This window comes from Pithys albifrons, chromosome 7 (genome assembly GCF_047495875.1).
Source record: "Pithys albifrons albifrons isolate INPA30051 chromosome 7, PitAlb_v1, whole genome shotgun sequence".
Lineage (NCBI taxonomy): Eukaryota > Metazoa > Chordata > Aves > Passeriformes > Thamnophilidae > Pithys > Pithys albifrons.
The window spans coordinates 40,170,048-40,190,322 of record NC_092464.1 but is presented as its reverse complement, the minus strand read 5'-3'; the positions used below and the strand labels follow the sequence as shown (position 1 = coordinate 40,190,322).

The following is a 20,275-nucleotide window of genomic DNA, read 5'->3' as shown; positions in this document are numbered from 1 at the left end:
CACCCACAGCTACTCCATTGGTTGCCTGCCTATTTTGTTGCCTATGCTTGCATGTGATGGTTACTGTGAGTTAAGTTGTTGCAAAAATGAACTGTGTGATTGTGTAGTAACTTATTCACCTATACATACAGAATATCCTTACAGATAAAGAAATGTGGGTTTAAATTATAAAAAGATATGTGCAAACAATATCAATTACTATCACCACATTTGATGTCCTTACACCTGTGAGAATGCTTGGCTTGTGTGCTGTAATAAATAATTAAAGGTTCCAATCTATCAGGGGAGCTGCTGGTTACTCTGATTTAAGAGGGAGTCAAGAACTCAGGCATCTGGCAGTTGAACATAATTCATGATGCCACTTTTGAAATTGTGGCTTGTGAATTCCTAGTGCCAGAATGATAATGATTGACACTTAATCCCTAGAAATCACTAAATCCTAAAGTGATTTCAAGAGTGAGACCTTGTAATATGTTAAATATTTAAGTCCCATACCTTGAAGACTAATGCCTGGGCTTCTTCTTAGTGAGCAAAGGCAAGGCTGACTTAATTGGCTCTCTAAATAGTCAGGAAGCCTATCACAATCTCTGAGTGATGCTCAATCTGTGAGTGATAGTTTGGGTAGTTAAAGTGTAGTAAGAGTTTGGTGGAGCTAGTTATGTTCCATCTTTTTCAGCTTCTCTGAAATAACTGGCTTTGTTCAGTTATAACTGCACAAAGAAACTTGCTGGGAAGTTACTGCGCTCTTTTAAACAGGAGTTTAAAAGTAGAGGTGTCAAAACCATGCCCCAGTGACCCTCAGGGCCACGGAATCGTAACTTCTTATCTTATCTACATTCACTTCCTTGTATTCCCTGTTAGATGCCTGCATTCTATTCACTGACGTCTTTTGGTATTTTAATATTTTGTAAGGAATTTTCTTTTGAAAGTAGTGTTCTGTAGATTTAAATACTCTCTTTTTATGTACAGTTTTTGCTTATAATATATTTATTGTTATTGTCCTAGTCTGTCTTCACATCAGAGATAGGATTTTGGAAATTCTCTTTTTACCTCTTTGTCCAGTTATTTGGAGGCAGGATTGAGGATAAAGTGTCACTTACATGTTGCAGTTTTTGAAGTAAGTGGTCTTTTGGGACATTACTTGTCAGTTCAACTACACAAACAAAATCATGGAAGCAGCGATCCTTGTCTGTCTGCAGTCAGAACAAAGAACAAGTGTACAGTACAGATATATGCCTGAATAATATTTAAAATGACAGGCTAAAATATTAAAGTCTTTCCAATGTCATCATAATTTAAGAATGTTAAAATGCTTTGCAAACAGCTGAGTGCAGTGGATGCCACCTTCAAGGTGCTTGTTTATTACTATGTATGATAGTGGGATTTTTGACATGCAAAAGAGTTCACAAGGCATGAGGTGAACTGATTGAGTATTTTAACACCAGTCTTGAACAGAAATCAGAGCCTATAGACTTAATCAGTGCTTGGACTAGATTTCGTTTTGTGGGAGTTTTTTGGTGTGATTTAAGTAGATGTGAAAGGCTATAAAAATAAAAAAAAATTGGAACTGCATGTATACAATTTTAGTTTCTCCACAAGAAAAAAAACAACCAACCAACAAAAAAAAAAGGAAGAAGAGAAGGAGATGTGAGACAGCATTGTCATTTTAGAATGGCAGAATTTGTTTTCTCCTGAATTGACAGGATTATAGTTCTGGGTGTTTTGAGTTGCACCCCCTCATTCTTGGAGCAGCCAATATAGTACAGAAACAAAACAATAAATGTTAAAAGTAATGTCTAATGCTTCTTGTTTATATTTGACTATGCAACATTATGTAGAGTAGTTCAGATAAAAACATACCACTATAAGTATCAAACATATTTGTATTTGGGCTTGACTGAATCAATTTGCTAATGTGATTTTTTTAAACCCTGTGTCATCATAAAATAACAGCAGACTGTTTTATGTTTAGAGAGAGGGGCTTGTATAATTATGCTTTGTAATAGTGATAGGTTTTAATCTTACTTCATACTAGGTTTTATTCTACTATGATACTAATTAAATTCCTTTTAATTGGTTATGTTCCTGAATTTAAAAATCCAGCAAGGTGTATGTTTAGAATACTAAATGATTTAAATTGGTGTGTTTACTCTTAATACATTTAAAACTGAGGAAAAGACTGCTCTAGAGAATAGGTGAATCCTGAAGTCTTTTCCCAGCTCATAAGTCACCAGAAAAAATCTGCTCCAAGTTAGTAATGACAGAGTCTTTATTATTGTGCTGTTTTGGAGGCCTTTCCAGAAGAGATACAGCACTTGTCCATCATTATAGACAATGATGTTTCTTTTCACTTATACCTTCCATTTCTTTGTTTCACAAACAGAATTGTAACTTATGAAAGGGGCATAATGACAGTAGATCAAGATACATATATAGTTGTATATGTATGTGTATATATGTATATATATGTGTGTGTATATATATATATATGCATGTATGTATATATATGTATGTATATATATATATATATATAAACTCTGGGAAATGAAGTAAATGTTGAGATTGGGATGGAATAGAGAATCCCATTGTAATTCCTTAAGAACTTGACTAATCTTGAAAAGCTGCAGAGAAGCTGTGAGCAGACATCTCAGAAGTCATTAAGAAGTGGGCAGGAATGTTCCACTTTAGTTGATGAACTTATTTGGTCTTTCTGAAAGAAAATTGTTCTCAAATGTTAGAAAACTGATGCACAGAACCATGTTGTGCAAGAATTTGGCTTTTTGTGCTACAGTTGAGGAGTTTTCATGCTGTGGTGTTTCAGTGATAATTAGAGGTACTATTTTACTTGAGTCCCTCATCTTTTCTCCTATGGAAGAAAAAATATTCCCTGATCTTAGTTTCTGTTGTGGACTACACAGTCAGTCTGCACACTGTGTTATGCTAACCAAATCTCTTTTCTAGTACTGGTCGCTGCTTTTGATTATAACCATCTCTTGTGAGAGCACTTCATAAATCAATATTGTGATATGATTTCATGTAGAGATCTGCAGTACCTGCATTTCTTATTCTGGTGACATGAAAATATTTTCAGTCATCTAAAGCATTTTTGTGTTGGGAGATGTAGTTTAGGATGAAGGAGTGTGTTGTATTTTCATACATACTTAATTTTTAGCCTTTATGATGCTATATGGTCAAACTGATAACCAGATTTCCCAGCAATTCTTTTGTTCTCCAAAAATAGTATCTGAAACATGTCACCAATTTTAACCAAAATTTTATGTTTAGGTTCTTTCAATGTTTGTGAAAATTTGGTGATGGATAGTGAATAGTGGCACAATTCAATCTTGGTCAGAAAAGTTTGGCGTGTTTAGATAACCAAGAGAATAGGAGGCTGAAGGTGCTGTGGAATGATGAGGGAGAACAGAAAACTAGTGGAAAACTCTGGTCTTGTGATAGTTCTGCCATTCGTGGAACAGATGGCTCCTGGAGAGGATTTGCTGATTTGATTAGAAAGGTAACAGAAGTTAAATAATTCTTTCAGTATATTAATACAGCCTTTTTTATCAGAGGATCTTCTGAAAGTTGATGAATACAACTATTCACTCTGAGAATGAAAGATAACAATGAAATGTAATTGTGATAATGTGGTTGTGGTATAGACATTGGTTTATAATAATTTGTGTCAGCAAAAAGTCCAATGCAATTGCAGGTGGAATCCACAGGGACAATACAGTGCAGACAGGCAGGCAATAAGTACTATGTCTATATATAAGCCAACAGTACAACTCTGCAGAACATTATGTTTTCATTATGGACATACAGGGACTAAAAAGACAGCTGGATTAACTTCAAGAAAGAACATTTTAAGTACTTGACAGAGGTTGCCTTACAAAAAGATATCCAAATGATTTAATTTTATATATTTTTATTAAGTAAGAAGTTTGTCTAGTTTGCTGTCACTTCACATTTGAAATGTGTTTACTACCACATCCAGTGTGACATACAATGAGAATAAAACTGGAAAATATGTGAAACAAAGTAATAAAGCATGAAGATACCTGTATTTATATCTGGAAAAATGTTTCGATGGAAATTATAGAAGTCCCCACCATAAGAGATAATAGTAGACACAAGAGGATTAAAAAAAATCTTAAGGGGAAGAGAGCAGACTGCTTTGGAAGTGACATTGACTGGCGCATAGAGATCTTTTTTCCCTGTCCTGAGGAGAGCTGTTTTTCTTGTGCAGGCTTGTAAGAAGCTTAAAGTCATAGCATAGGGTTTTTTACATGAAAAGGAGTATGAAACAATTCTCTGTACTTGTTTTCTAATCAGTGAATTGTCCTGATCTAGCTTCTAAAGAGTTATTATAATGTTGGGGGTTGGGGTGGAGTAGGTAATAACTTTATAGACTCCAGGATGAATTTAAACTGCTATGTTGAAAAAAAAGTACTATTCTATCACCAGAACACATTTAACCAACTGTGTACTTCTTGGAAATAGTTATTGCTGTGGAACTTTTATAAATAGTCCAGCAATTATTTTAATGTATAATAATTATTATGTTATTATCTCTTTGGAAGATGTAGTAATAATGAGTGAACGCATTTTATTAGAATAAGATTAGTCATTTCATCAAACTAATTTATGAGCTTGTAAATAAATGTTTTTTAGTCCAATGTTAATGGTATTTGTTTGCTAGTATTCTTTCATTGTTCTTTTAAGTAATGTTAAATGAGCTATATTTAGATAAACTATGCTCCTATGATAGCTGAGCTGCAGGATTTAGAATACTTTCAGGGGGTTTGTGTCAGCTTTTCCCATTCTCTTCTGTCTTAGATGTCAGCTTTACTGGTACCTTGGCTAAACCTTACTATTTCTAAATCTTACTGTTTCTTGTTCTGCTTTACTTTGTAAACTCAGTACATGATGTGCTCTTTCAATTTCTAGTGCCAATATTTGTCATCTTGTGGTCTTTGATGTTTCCTTAGTAGCCTGTTTGTTGTTTTACCACGTCCTGGATGGTCAGTTAAAGCTGTTTGCTCTGTTCATTTGTGTTTTGGACTTTAGTTTCTGGTGTGACCTTTTCTCAGTTGCTTGCTTTTTCCTAGTAGCCAGATCTCACAGCTCTGTCAAGGACTGTTCTAACTGCCTTCATCTTTCCTTGGTTTGTTCCATCTCTTCCAGCTCAGGCTGGTTCAACTGAAATACCCCATGATTTCAGACAGATGTATATATCTGTGTTTGCTCTCTGTTCTGCTATAGAAGGCTCTTTTCCTGGGTTACTGCTCAATGTCTGGATTCCCCACAATTTAAACTGCATAAATGATTTTATGATGAAAGAGGTAGTACAGTCTTATTCAGGGATGTAGCAGTGAATTAGCTATGTGAGCCCACTTGCAGACAAGTAGTCTGTGTATTTTTAGAGAGAGCAACGTGCCCCGTTATTAAATTGGGAGATGGAGTATGTAAATGTAGTTTATTTGTGGGTTTTCTTGATTATTATTTACAAATTAATGTGTATGTTATTCTCTTTCCACCCCTATCTCAAGAAGAATCATAAAGGCTTTAGCTTATTCCTGAAAAGAATTTTAGGGAGAATTTAGAGAATCAAACTGTGGAATTAAACGTTTTTCTCGTCACAGGATCATGTGATAGTTCAGATAATACCACTTGTCCTATTTTGCTTCTGATCTGTTTCTCAAGAGTACCCAATTACTGTGATTAGGTAGTGAGCTGAACAGAATGAGGTGATGTCTCAGACCTCTTCCTCCTTCTCTTGAGTTTTTGCTCAGTTTCCCACATAGCCTGGCTTTTTCAGCTGATGTTTATAAGTCATCATCATGGCTAGGCTTTGCGAACGAAGATTTGAGAAGGGCACTACCCACACTCGCTGCAAGCGTGCTGGTGGCTAAAATGGCCGATACGGGATAGGCAGGTCCGGTCACAAAAGGCACAGCGGAACGTCTCCCTAGGTGACATTGGCAAGGAATGGTTCTTTCTGCGTTGTCTTTTCTCCTCAAGACTGACTCTCCGTGCATTCTCAAAGGAAGCAGCAGCGTCGTGAATGGTGTGTCTCCATGAATCCCGATTGGAGGCCAGAGTGGACCATTGGTGGCAGTCAGTATGGCCAAGGCTGAGGTGTTGTTTCAGGGAGTCCTTGTATCTCTTCTTCGGGGCTCCTCTCTTGCAGCAGCCGGTGGCGAGTTCACCATAGAGCACAATCTTTGGGAGGCGGTGATCCTGCATCCTGGAGATGTGCCCTGCCCAGCGCAGCTGCGTTCTCATCAGCATGGCCTCGATACTGGTGACCCCTGCCTGTTCAAGAACAGACACATTGGTCACGTAATCAGACCAGTGGATGTTTAGGATTGAAGGGAGGCAGCGCTGATGGAAGCGTTCGAGAAGCCGCAGGTGGTGGCGGTAGATGACCCAGGATTCAGACCCATATAAAAGAGTAGACAGTACAACGGCTCTGTAGACACTAATCTTTGTACTTTTCTTCAGATTTTTATTGGACCAGACTCTTTTATGGAGTTTTCCGAAGGCTTTGTATGCCTTTGCTAGCCTGTTGTCTATCTCTTTGTCAATCTTACTGTCTGAGGAAATGATACTTCCCAGATAGGTGAACTGCTAGACTGACTTAAGCTCTGAATTGCCTATGGTGATGTGGGGATGATGGAAGACTTCTTGAGGTGCAGGTTGGTAGAGAACTTCTGTCTTCTTCAGGCTGACTTCCAGCTCAAAAAGCTCAGCAGCCTGCGCAATGGACTTTTTTAGGAGAGGCACAGCATGCGCAGAACTGGCCCCACCCTTTACTCCTAAGGTTCATCTGCCACGGCCTAGCGAGCTTGGATGGTGACAGTGAATACCTCAGGACGTAGGTTTGGTTGGAGTATCCTTCTCTTAGATGGATGGCCTTCCAGGGCTAAACGAGCTCCATCTGCCTGGGTTTGGGGTTGGAGTTGTCCTTCTCCTAGGATGGTTGCCAGATGGCTGGCGAGCCCATCCTGCCCGTGGACACATTTTGTCTGACCTTTCAGCTGAGACCTGTCTGGCATGGGAGACCCTACCGGCAGCACAAACCACCTCCAGCATAGCTCTCAACCTCATGAGGGCATGCAAGCTTCTCTCCCACGACAAGGGGGTGTCCCCAGAGAAGTGTTTATAAGTGATCTATCAAATAAAACATTTTGATATTAAAAATTATAACAAATTATGCCTAGATTATTGTTTTATGACCCCGTGTGCATATTTAATGTATTGATTTTCTTGATGGTTTTGGGGGGCATCTGGACCAGTGGACTTTACATAGATTTGGGAATTTAAAATTCTATGTAAAGGAAGACAGTGAAGTTACCATCTTTTTCAGGTAAAATCTTCATCTATGTGCTGGTTGCTTTCTTTCTGGTAATTTTTGTTTGTTTTTTTTCTTTGTTTAGTCTGTACTGAATGTGATTTCTAGACAGAAAAGTTGTTATTAATTAGTTATCTTGTATATTAGGTTCCAGCAAATCCAAATATTTGCAAAATCATCTAATTCATGCCTTACTGTGAGACACAAGTTACTGTCAGAAACAAGTCTTTGTGTGGCTGGGATTCATCTTGTTTATATGTAGCAATTTAAAAGCTGGGCATCTTTTCCCAGTGAAGCAGTTAGATGATTAATGAAAGTAATGGAAAAAAATAGGCACTTCAATAATGAATTTCATCCCTTAAACAGTTATTTTAGGATGAGGCGAGTCAACCACCTGATGTGCCTATCTCTCTTCATTTGCTACAGAGGGATTTTAGCATAAATCTAACTTAGCAGAGTTTAGTTAGGTGAAATTGGCACCTTCTGTGAAATCAGTTATTAAAAATTTAAGTTTATTTCAGAGTTGTTGTAGAATGGATTTGCTGCTGCTCGTGGTCATCTTTTTACTTTTCCACGCCTCCCTTTAAATTACAAAGATTCATGCAATTTCTCTATAAGCTGGGTTAGCTGGACAAAGGCACTGAATGAAGTTCATTCCAAAAGGCATATATCTCATTTAAAAAAATCCTTTACCCTTTTTTAGATGTTCAGATTTCTGTTCCATAGATAAAAAGAAAAATATATTTTCTTGAGCTATTTATACCATTACAGACTTAAGGCAGTTCCTTAAGCATCTTATAGGAATTTGGAATATTAAGTCACTGAAAAATAACTCTGGTTTGAAGGAAACAATTCCTAGAAGTATCTGTCCGATGCATTGAGGAGGACCTTTTTAGAATGAGTGTGTCAGGTTTTTTATGTATATAGATAGCACCTTGTCACAACTTACAGAAGATACAATTTGTCTACAGTATTTCTTTTAAAACTGGCAGCTTGGCAATTTGCTAGATATTTTTGTATAAGTAACAACATCAGATGGTGGACTATGTGGTGATGTTTGGTTTTAATAGTACAAGTAACAAATCACATTGAAGGGAAATTTTATTTTTTAAGTTTCAGAATCTGGCTTATACTTTCTCTTGTTGTTTTAGACTTGGACTTCAGTCCATGATATATCTGAAGGAATAGTGGTTGTAAACTAGAACTTTAATATGTTTTTCTGTTTTAAGCCTCCCAGAGGCTCTGTATATAATACCTGAACACTAAATGACATCCTAATGATATTTTGGTTTGTCCTTATAACTTACTCACAGATACATGTGTTAATCTTGAAAATTCAGAAGCATAAAAAAGTTGAAACAGCTGTGCACATTTTGAGTTTAATTAGATAACTGCATTTTTATTACAGTGTGAAAGGTGATACTTCATGACATTATTCAGTAATAGTAAGACAACTGAAGAAAGAAGCAGCTTGTTACAAAGATCACCTTTTCTAATAGAGCATATAAGGCTTGCTTCAATTGTCCTTGAAACAAGTTTTTTAAAAAGTGAAGAACTAGAAACATGTAGTAATTTTACATACTGAATCCCAGCAAGTTTTTTCTCCAGATTGTCAGATACAGTGTGCAGACAAGAAGGCCATCTTCAAACTGAGGTGTATCTTCGAGATACAATATGCCTGGACACTCTATACTGAAGAGGGGAAAAACCAGTGCAAATAGATGTGTAACCTTTTAAACAGTTTTTAGAACATGTTTTCTTGGGAGTAAATTCACATAAAAGCCCATGGAACTCCAAGGTCAACATAAAGGATACCTGGAACCTTGCATTATGTTGAGAATTGCATTGTGTTGAGAATCTCTCAATTTTTGTAGCCAGTGTAAATCAATAGTACTGTACACTGTAAGTGCTCCCAAATTTCTTTGGTTTTGAAATGAAACATTCTGGCTGGAAAATTCTAGAGATCCAAAACACATCTTTGAATAGTAGTACTGTGTATATACATATGAACACACAACAGTTGTTGGTCACTGCCAGCACGGCTTCATGAGAGGAAAGTCCTGCTTATCCACCTGATTTCCAGTAACCCACCTAACTGATCAAGGGAAGCTACACCTTACACGAGGAAGAACTTGCTTACACTCAGGGTGGCAGAGCACTGAAACTGCCTAGGGCTGCCAAGACTGCCCAGAGAGGTCATGGTCTCTCTCTCTGGAGATATTCCAAACCCACCTGGATGTGTTCCTGTGTCACCTGCTCCAGGTGACCCTGCCTTGGTGGGGGGTTGGACTGGATGATCTCCAGAGATCCCTTCCAACTCTTAACATGGGTGAATTAGGTGAGATTATCACAGTTTTCCCTGTGTTCTAGAACAGTGTCTTATTACACTGCAAGGCAAAGTTAATATATTTGACCTCTCTAAGCAATAGTGTATAAAGTTAGCACACATAAAAGCTTGAAGGTTGTAAATGCATAGAAATAGAAATCAGTTGTTGAGTTAATGTTAATATTCAAAAGTGTGAGATGAAAAACCAAAAATTAAATTATAAAACATCAGTTTCTATTTCAGACAAAGAGGTACTGAATTTGTGCTGAAAGAAAGCAGTAAGTTAGTGCATTCTCTAAATTGTTGATCACCAGCAGTGTAGCTGAGATTTGCAGTGTTTTCTTACTGGGATCTTGGTTTTGAACACTTCTCAACAGATTTACTACCATTTTTAGTGAAAAGTATCTTTCTACATCAAAACAAGTTTTGTTTTGGTTTGGGTTTTTTTGGAAGACATTAGCGAAAACATAAGGGAGATATTATAGAGCCTACTGTATCCTGCAGTTATTAGTGGATTGTCACTGAATGTGGATTGGTTTTGACCCTCAATAGGCCAAAATTATATGCATATAGAGGAAATTTCTGGGCCGAAACAGGCAATGCTTGGACTAGAAAATGAAAATGTTGAGATTGCACTGATGAGAGAGCAATTATACACATGAAAGTGTCCTCCTAGCTGCCTTTATCCATTTTAAAATTACATTCCTCACCTGATGGCAAGAGGATTTATCACACTGTAAAATTGCCATCTGCAGGTAGTAAATTTCTTCCCTACCCCTGTGCATTTGAAAAAATTTAGGAAATGATGGATTTTTCTTTAAGTGTCAGTAGATGTTTAGAATGCATGAAAAGATGTCTTTTGAGAAGAAGAAATTATATATATATATACACATATTTATTTTCAAAAAAATGTAACATTATTTGTAATGAGGAAATGGTAACAAGTTAGAAGACAACATAATAAATTGTTACAGACATACTTGGCCTTACATTTCAAAACAAAAAACTGTGAAGGCAGAATTTTTAACTAGTGATTGAAAATCCTGTTCCTGCTTCATCACTCAAGGGATAGACAGAATATCCCCAAAAGGCTTGTTTTGAATTCTTCATGTAGGTGAGAAATGCAAATAGCTTACAGCAATGTTCACAGGAGCTCTTATTCAAACTGTTGGTTTTGCGGCTTGTGTTTCTACTTCCGTTGGTTTTAGTTTTAATTATGAAGCTACTATAATGCTGAACTTGTCTCTGTAGCTTACAGCAAACTATCCAGAGCAAAATTTTGACAAGCAGCAACTGCCTTTCTATTATTTTTTCCCTCTTTTGGAGTGATGCTGATGGTGAAGAGCTTCTTTTTTTTTCCTTATATTTTTCTCCCTCTTTCTGTGACTCAGAGAACACATTATAGAGTAAATATGGGTTTTTTTCACACTGGTTTCATAACTGTGTAGTTGAAACCATGTCTCGTTTGGAAATACTCCTCATACTCCATAGGATGCCATATACCAGCATGTTTTACACCTGTTGGAAGCAACAGTGAACACTGTACTAAGATAGTCACAAGTGGCTTATTGAAGTTCTGTGCAGCTTGAGAAATCTTTGCTGGTTTGACCCAAATAAAGTCAACCTCATAGTATTGACAACTTTTTTAAGAAGCTTTAGACTCTTTAGGAAATTAATGCTTCATTCTCTCATCTCCACTTTCCCTTCCTCTCCAAATACAGGACTTTCTTGATTTTTGGAACTTTTGTTCACTAACAACGAATGTGAACATGAGCTAATCAAGTGATGATAGTCATCTTTCATGTAGCTATGTGCTAGTGCAAATGTAGCAGATTCAGAGTGGGACAATCTGTTTAAATCTCTGCTAAAAGTACTCTTAAAGAGAAACCATGACAAAATAACATCAGAGAGCAAAATTATAAATGAAAGCTTCATTGCAAAAACATCTCCGAGGCAGAGATGATTTAATTAAATGTGTTTGGTATTTTACAAGTAGCACAAATACTGAAAAGATTTGGTTATTATTATTTTATTAAAATGTAGAGTAGTATGGAAAGCTATCTTCTGTATTTCAGATAGCTGCTGCTTTTGCAGAAGTAGTTCAGAAGAAAAAACAAGTAATTCTTTGGATTAAGCAATGGCTTGTTTTAAGGCCATTGGCATAGAAGACTTTGCTATTAAGAATAAAATCAATGCTGATCCGTTGAGAAAGAGTGAACTTTCTGAGAAACAATTATAAAATTGTTTGTCAGAAAATGCTGAGAATTTGTACAGTTAATCTGTGGATATAATTTTGTGTCTTTCATTTAGAAGAATTTACTCTTGCTTTTGCAATGGACAGTTGTTTTGTGAAGGACTGTCCTAAAGTTAGCATAATGCTGCTGGAGTAAGCTTTTTCAGCTTGAATATGTATATTGGAAACTTAGATGAAATCTGTAGTGATTATCTTGAATGTGTTAGCTTCAAGAATTAAATGACTAATTATATAAGTATCTGCTGCCTCTTTTAATAACTTTGAATATCATAGAGCATAGCATCAGTACTGCTGCTTCATGGCAGTAAAATCAACCCTTGGAGCAATGGAAATTTGATTCTTTATCAGCTCTAAGAGTTTCTCCGTTTCTGTATTCTGTTTGGACACTGAATGCATTTGAAACTGATGCAGACATCTGTTTGCTAAAAATTTAATTAGTACTGCTGTCCTATTTCAGCCAATGGAGATATCTTAATCTAAGAATCAAGGAAGAATCCTGCCTTTACAGTTAAACCAAAAAAAGGTCATACCAACACTACGCCCTTAAATTTTCAGTGTTTGTGAGTTAGACTGGTTCTAATCATTCTTTCTGGTCTTGACTAGACAGTGACAGTTTATAAACACATCTGACAACTGAATTAGGCAAACCATATGCACTCCCACCACCCTCCTGTTTGTGGGTGTCAGTGCATAGGAACACAACTGGGTACTTTCTCTGCTTGGCATTCCTCAATAGTGTGGATCCAAAAGATACAACTGACTGCAGAACTGCTTTGCTTGTCAACAAGCACTGTACCCCACCCACATCTCTAACTAGCAGATGGTGAGGCAAGCCTGTAGAGCATGCTGAGGGATTTCACTTCATCTCTTAAAAGTAAATAAATAATATTTGAAAGTCCTATTAAAAATCTAAATTACAGTCTAGCATCATATAAGTATGGGATTTCATATTGGCTATGAAACTTTCATGGTCACTTGAAGTAAATATTACTTTGGTAATTTAAAATATTTCTTAAGCATGAGACAGTGTTAAGGTGTTCTTCATATTGCTCTAGATATCAGGGGCTTCTGACTAAGACATTTGTTCTGGAAGAAAAGATCAAACGGTGCTCTGCTGCACGTCCTTCTGATTAAAAAACAAGGGAAAAGAAAAAGAAATTAGATGTGCAATTAGAACAAGAAATCTTTCAGCATGAATAAACAGAACAAATTATTTCATTAACTTCCAGCTTTTACGCACTTGTGTGAAACCATACTAAAACTACAACTCTGTCAGCACTGTATTCTTCCTGTGCTTTCCAAATCCATAGTATTCTTCCAAGTCTGTTTACTCTGGACATCAAGTAAGATTCTTCCCTATTGTTCATAAATAGAAGATTCTGTAGGCCAGGTAGTGGTGCTTCTGTTTCTCTCTTTATTGTATTCAGTTTATTCTTTCTGTGACTGTTATGTGGCTTTTTGCATTAGTTACATAGATGTGGCTTGAATAATCTGAGTTTGGTATTTTAATATAACTTAGTCATTTAAAAATAGGGATTTTTAAATTCATCTCTATGCATGAAAATTATCACTAGAATGAAAGACTAAAATTCAAGCCAGATTTATTTTTCTAAATAGAAGCATGCTTAGAACTTTACTGACAGGGACTTTGCCTTATTGAGCTCACCATCTATATGGTAAGTTGAAATACTGATGTTTGCTCTAATAAACACTTTTGATACATAAAAATGAAGTTTTCCAAAGTTGTCTAATGACTCAGTGTCACAGCCTGTCACAGGCAGTGTGGTTACGGAAATGCTATTATGTTGTAATACCATATTCAATATCCCGTATTCCGCTCTATGGTTACATAGCAGTAGCAGCAAGATTCAAGGGAAATTGCTAATTAGGTTTCACCCAGGAACCTGTATCTTGCTTGATCAGTTTTATCAGAAGTGTGTGACCTCACTTCCATGCACTGTGACCTCACTCACACTCTCTCACTTCCATGCACTGTGACCTCTGTTCTGACTTGGCATCCTGTGAAGTTCACTTAATTTATCTTATCATAGTTTATCTAGGGGACCTCATCCCATTTATTTAAAAATCTGTTTTCTACATTTTGTACATAGAAGCAGGACATCTTCTAGCATTAATTGGAGGTATACAAGTAGGTTTTCAAGTTGATTTTATAGATGAAAGAAGTATTTTTTATAGCTCTGAATGATTACAGAGAGAAGATACTAAGTGAAAAAAGCCCCCACATCCTGTAATAAGACCCTTACTTACTACTAAGACTTGACCTCTAACTTCAGAATACACCTGCTAATGTAAATTATTATCATCCAGGTTCATGGAGAGCACTGAGGAAATTAAAAGAAGGAAATGGAGTCTGCTTTGTACTGAGTTAAAACTGAAATTGCTGCCTTCTTCCATTTGTTTTAAATGGATCTTTACAATTTTTTTTCTTTTTGGTATTGTCATCTGCTCAGTGTTCATGCTGCATCCTCACATGGCATGCATTACAGTAATTTTAAGAGGATGAAAATGATACAATGAGTATAGTTTCTTTACTGACATTAATAGCAAAACTATATCCATTAGCATTCTAAATATGGGAGTTGAATTCAAATCTTTCTGAATTACAAGAGGATATGATTTACTTATCTATTCTCTAGTCTGTTTTATTGAAATGTCATCACTGCAAACAAGTTCTAAATGCTGTAGTTCATTTCTATCCATTAAGTTCAAAGCCATAAAGTGAGTGGAAACCACTAGTGTTGTAAGCACAACTGCAGGAGAAGTTGAAAAGCTATTAATTGCACTTCCTCTTAAAGGATGTGGCTGGTAAAGGAAATAAATATAACCTTTTGAATGTAATTGTTTGTTCTCTGAAATTATGTTGTAGTGACTAACTAAATATTGGATGGTTTTTTTTTGGAAAATAAGCCTGTTTCTAGGTGAATTAATTCGCTTGTGGCTTGTGTTGCTTTCTACTTAGTCCTGAAGTTGTAAAGAGTGAGCTGTATGGAGAGAAGACTGATGTCTGGGCTGCAGGATGCATCCTTTATCAGATGGCGACTCTGAACCCACCGTTTTACAGCACCAATATGCTCTCCCTGGCAACTAAGGTATTTAGATTTGCCAGATCAACATCCCAATTATTTCTGTGTGTTCCCCTGATCTGTGAGAATTTGTGTTTAATGTTATACAAGCATAAACTGCTCTCAGTTCTAATGTGTGAATAGCACAAGTGCTTGTCATTATGTGAATTGCTATCTTGCCATCCTAATTGCAAAAATTGCTTGCAAATGTTAATATATTATAACCCCTCAGACTATTATAATTTACTCATTGCACTTGGTGATAGGAGCTGTAGATATATAAAATTTCTTGACATACTATAATACTGGATTTTCAGCAGTGTTTTGTGTTACGTTTTAGGAAAATTTCATAAATTAAATTATTGGAGGGGGTTGTGGTTTAGTTTTATTAATTTGGATATTGTAGCCCTTTAACCTACAGTGATTATATACATTGTTGTGAATACCTCACTGGAAATGACATTTTGCATCAGAAGATGAGTCCTAAGTTGTTTTACAAGTTAGAGCTGCTGATGCCCATCAGGTTGTTTCAAGGAACTATATTTATCATATGGGATCTTCAAATAAATAATGGAATATTTTTCTTCAACAAACTGTAGATTATTTATTTTTCGGATAGTAGGGGCTGTGTATGAACCTGTGCCAGAAGGACTGTACTCTTAAAAAGTGTCATTTACCATTAAGAGGTAATTATTCATCTCATTTCATTTTGACATCCTGCTGAAAAGATGTTTTTGTTTTGTATGTTTCCAGCAGAGATAATGTGACAGTTTGCAGGCTTAAGCAACTGCCAGTATTTGTCTCTAAATAGGAAATATCTTTGGATTTAAAGAAAAATGGAGCCATCTTCTTACCTTGACAATAACATGTACAGTATAGCCACGCACATGCAACTGGAAAATTCATACCAGTACAGTCAGTACATTCATTCAGCCAGTATGCACTTAAATTTTTAAATTTAGCAGTATCAGTGCTCTAGTTAATTCCCTACACATCATTCCCCCCCCCACTTCCCCAGGAAAATACAGCATTTTGAGTTCTATTCAAATATAGATTATTGTCAAGGAACTAACCCTATTACAGTATGTTATTTCTAGATCACTGTGATGTTCACTGTGTGATCACATTTGTACATTTTCTGTTTACTTGACCGATGGAAATGTTTTCCACTACCTTATAATCCTGTTAGCATGATAGCAGAGACAATAAAGAAGAGAGAAGGCAGTAATGGAGGAAAAGATGAGCCTGTATTTGTTCCACTCATTACATATTTCTCTTAGCTAAGTTTGCGTCTTCCTGGTGATAATACAATGTGTAAGCAAAGCATAAAGTGGAGATTTAGCTCCCTTGATATTTCCATTTTAGAAAAAACCTGACTTAGCACAAAAATGCTTGTACTTTCTCCCCCAGATATTCAATTTCATCTCTAAAAAGTGCTTTACTATACAAAGACTAAGGTTTTTATACTATGTTTTATTGTACAAAAAAGATTTCTGTTATTTAAGGACCTTGAGAATGAAGGACAACAATAGAGAGTAATAGGAGCTAACAGAACTATAATTTAAAGTGATTCTGAAATTAATTTAAATGAAAATACTAAAAATTTTGCATAGCATAATATTTTTTCTACATATTTTAATAGCAGTGAGCAGCATAAAGTGTTTTTTTGTGTTTTGTTTGTTTTGTTTTTAATGTTATCTGTTACTATGGGTTAATCTTTAAATGATATACTATGTTTATATTTTTTGCTTATGGTTTGTGAGATATTTAGAAAGACTAAAGAACATTAAAGAAAAGTAGTAATAATGAGATTTTAGTTATATGTAGATGAGGACACATTAACAGAAATGTAGTTATTTTTTAATGGCTGAAGCTCAACACATATCCAAAGATGAATGTCATAAATAGAAAAATAATTTATAGATCATGATTAGAAAAAACATTGAAAGCTTAATGTTGCAACTGTAAATTTGCATTTAGTGTTGTTTTTATTATTCCTCAGTATTGTTATTAAAATACAATTTTATTGGATTAAACTACTAAAGAAAGTTCTGGAATCCTAATCACCAAAGTCTTTCAGAGCTGAACAACAATCTACTTGGTGTTCAGTCGTAAATAAATTATTTCTAGATGCACGGGAAATAGGACTTACCAGAAATCTTTTATAGCTCATATTGTTGGAAATTTTAACCAATTTCAGTGTATTAAAATAAAAAATTGAACAACACCAAACTGGAATATTTCTTAAGGGTGATAAACTTGAACCTCTTTAAAAGAAATACAAACTTTCAAAAAAACCCAGATTTTAAAAGTCATGAAAATTATTGAAATTAATCAATACATTTAAGCAAGCTTAAACAAAAAGGATTAAAAACAAGAAGTATTGTAAAACATTTTCAAACCTGCTACTCTACCTGGCAGTTCTGTTTACTTAGAAAGAACTGGTTTAGAAATAATACACCATTCTTAACTTTCTTTGAAGAAGAGTGTTGGGTTATGTGTGCTAGCAGGTCAATGGTACCCTGCAGGGAAATTGTAGTAAATTGCCAGATTCACTGGAGTTAAGATTTCAGAGTTTATATGGCATGCAGAATTGTCCCTACCAGCTTTCCTGTCCTACATTGCATACAAAAATTTCTGAGGATTTAAAAATAGAACTAATAGTACATTATTACTATTACTAAACAGCTACCTAGGGTGCCTGAAACAAGAACCATAGAACTGTGAAGTAATTTAGGTTGGAAGGGACCCCTGGAAGTCATTGAGTCCATTTACTTAATGCAGACACAATTAGATGTGGTTGCTTACTGCTCAGGGTGTTGTTGGAGTTTTGAATATTGAAGGACGGAGATCCCACACTTCTCTGGACCCTCTTTAGTGCTTGTCCGCCTTTATGATTAAAAGTAGTAGTAGTAATAATAATAATCATCATCATCATTATATCTAACTAGACTTCCTTGTGTTCTAACTTAATGTCTATTGCCTCTTTACCACTGTGCACCTCTGAGAAAGATCTGGCTTCATCTTCTCCATGCCCTCCCATTATGCAAGTGGCAATCAGTCCTTTGTATAGATGTCCCAGCTAGGTCCCGCTGACAACAGCCCTGTCCATGTATTAACTGATCCCTGTAATTCAGTGTTCACAAACCTTTTGAGAATGCACTCCATCCCATTATTTAGGTTGTTTATAATAAAGACATTAAATAGTACTGACCCAATATCAGTCCTTGGAAGATGCTGCTTCCAGCCACCAACTGGACTTTGCACTACTGATGACATCCCTTTGAGCCAGGAGGTTCAGCCAATTACCTACCTACCATATAGTCCTTTGGATACTGTGGGATATTGTGTCAAAAGCCTTGCTAAAATAAAGATACCCAGAGCATATACTGCTCTCTCCTTGTCCACAGAACCAGTACTGTCATTGTAGACACCAATCAGCCTAGGCAGGTATAACAGTTGTTTGGTTAATCCATCCTCACTGTTCCCAGTCACCTTCTTGTCCTTGTGCTTGAAAATTACTTCCAGAGGAAATTGCTCTATTATTTTCCTAGAGACTGAGGTGAAGCTGAGTGGCCATCAGCTTCCTAGGTCCTCCCTCTTGCTCTTTTTGGATATGTGTGTGATATTCAGCTTTTACCAATCTACAGGAACCTTGTTTTGATGCTTTTAGACATGATGGATACTGACATTGACCAATTGCATCAGCACCCTCAAACCCTTCTCATCTGCTTCCATGGGCACTGTCCATGGGCTCATGGCTTAAATGGTTTCTCACTGCTTTTTCGGCTGTGTGAAAATGCTTCGTGCTCATGGATTCTAGAGGTAGGCTCAGCAATCTGGAACACTTATGGCCAAAGTTTCTCAATGGGAATGGAAGCAAAAAAGGGACCCACGGTTTTCCAGATCTTTTGTCACTAGGTTGTATAATGGGTTCACATTTTCCTTAGCCTTTCTTTTGTTGGCCTTTCTTCTGCCATCCATATCCATTTCTAGTTTCAACTTCAGCTGAGCTTTGGCTTTCATAGCTCAACCTTTTGGGCAATATCTGTATTCTTCCTGTATAGCCCACCCCTGCTTCCTGCATGCAGGATTGGGCTGTTCTAGTGCTTTGAGATGTCCCTGAAGATTAGCTTACTCTCCCAACCTCTTCGTACAGTTTTCAGGGCAGTCTTCTATGAGGTTGTGCCAGGAAGATTCCTGAACAGGTTGAATTCTGCTCTCCTGAAGTTGTGGGTTGTAACAATACTATCTTGCTTTCTCACTTCCCTCAGGATTTTGAACTCCACAGTCTGATGATTGCTGTACCCAAGGCTGACACTGATGTTCACATCCTTTTCTGGTTCTTGTCTGGGAGCAACAGGTCTGGCAGAGTGCCTTTGCTAGTTAGCTTCTGAATCAGCTTCACCAAGAAATTGCATCAGCAGTTTCCACAAGTCTCCTGATTGCTGCACTCGGCCGTATTATCCCATCAGCAGATATCAGGTTGGTTAACAAGCACCAATGAGTATGAGTGTCTGCAATCACAAAGCCTCCTTCATCTGTCCAACAAAGGCTTCATTGACTTCCTTTTTGGTTTAGCGTGGTTTATAGGACACATCTGCCACAATGTCACCCATGTTCCTCTGATCCTCACTCATAAACTTTGGACTACACACAGTCAGGTGTTGGACTGGAAATTGCACCCACCTGCTTGCTGATAGAATTAAGGAGTACACCATCTCTGTCCGCTGCCGTGCACACTTGATCCCAGTCCACTGCAGTCACTTTCAGTGTGTTCAGTTATTTGTACCCATATGAATGAGCAGCAGTAAGTAGTAGCCCAAGGGTCGATTCAGACTCACTTGGCTCTGATGTGTTCTCCATTAGGTCTTGTTCTTTCTCACCTCTTCCTAGTTCAGTATACCTGTTCTGTGATTACATATCTGTAGTCAGAGGAAAAGCCTTCCTTCTCTCGGCAGAAGCCACAAGTCTCCAACCTGCCTCCTCTTGGGACCCTCCATCCAATGCTTCTTTGAGGGTGAGCTCTAGATTTTCCTCCTTCTTTGCATTGTTTTGGGACTGCTGTTTGTCTTTGCAAAGTCTCTGTGGAGATTGTGACATTCTCTTGACAGCACACTCTCCTTCACAGCTGCTTTGTTTAGTGGTGCAGCACCTTGACCAGAGCCCAGTTGCCACAAGGGAGACAATGTGTCCTCCAGTCCCAGGAAGAGGCCCTGGGGACTTCTAGTGTATCTAGGGGTGCACAGCTGCAGCCC

General features: G+C 36.8%; 1 protein-coding gene across 1 annotated transcript in view; it reads left to right on the top strand.

Annotated features, from left to right (window-relative positions):
• Positions 1-20,275, top strand: part of NEK10 (NIMA related kinase 10) — a 99,873-nt gene that overhangs the window by 35,571 nt on the left and 44,027 nt on the right. The window contains 2 exon segments of the mRNA XM_071560174.1: positions 14,915-15,043; positions 15,632-15,703. Of these exon segments, the coding sequence (XP_071416275.1) occupies positions 14,915-15,043; positions 15,632-15,703 (201 nt within the window).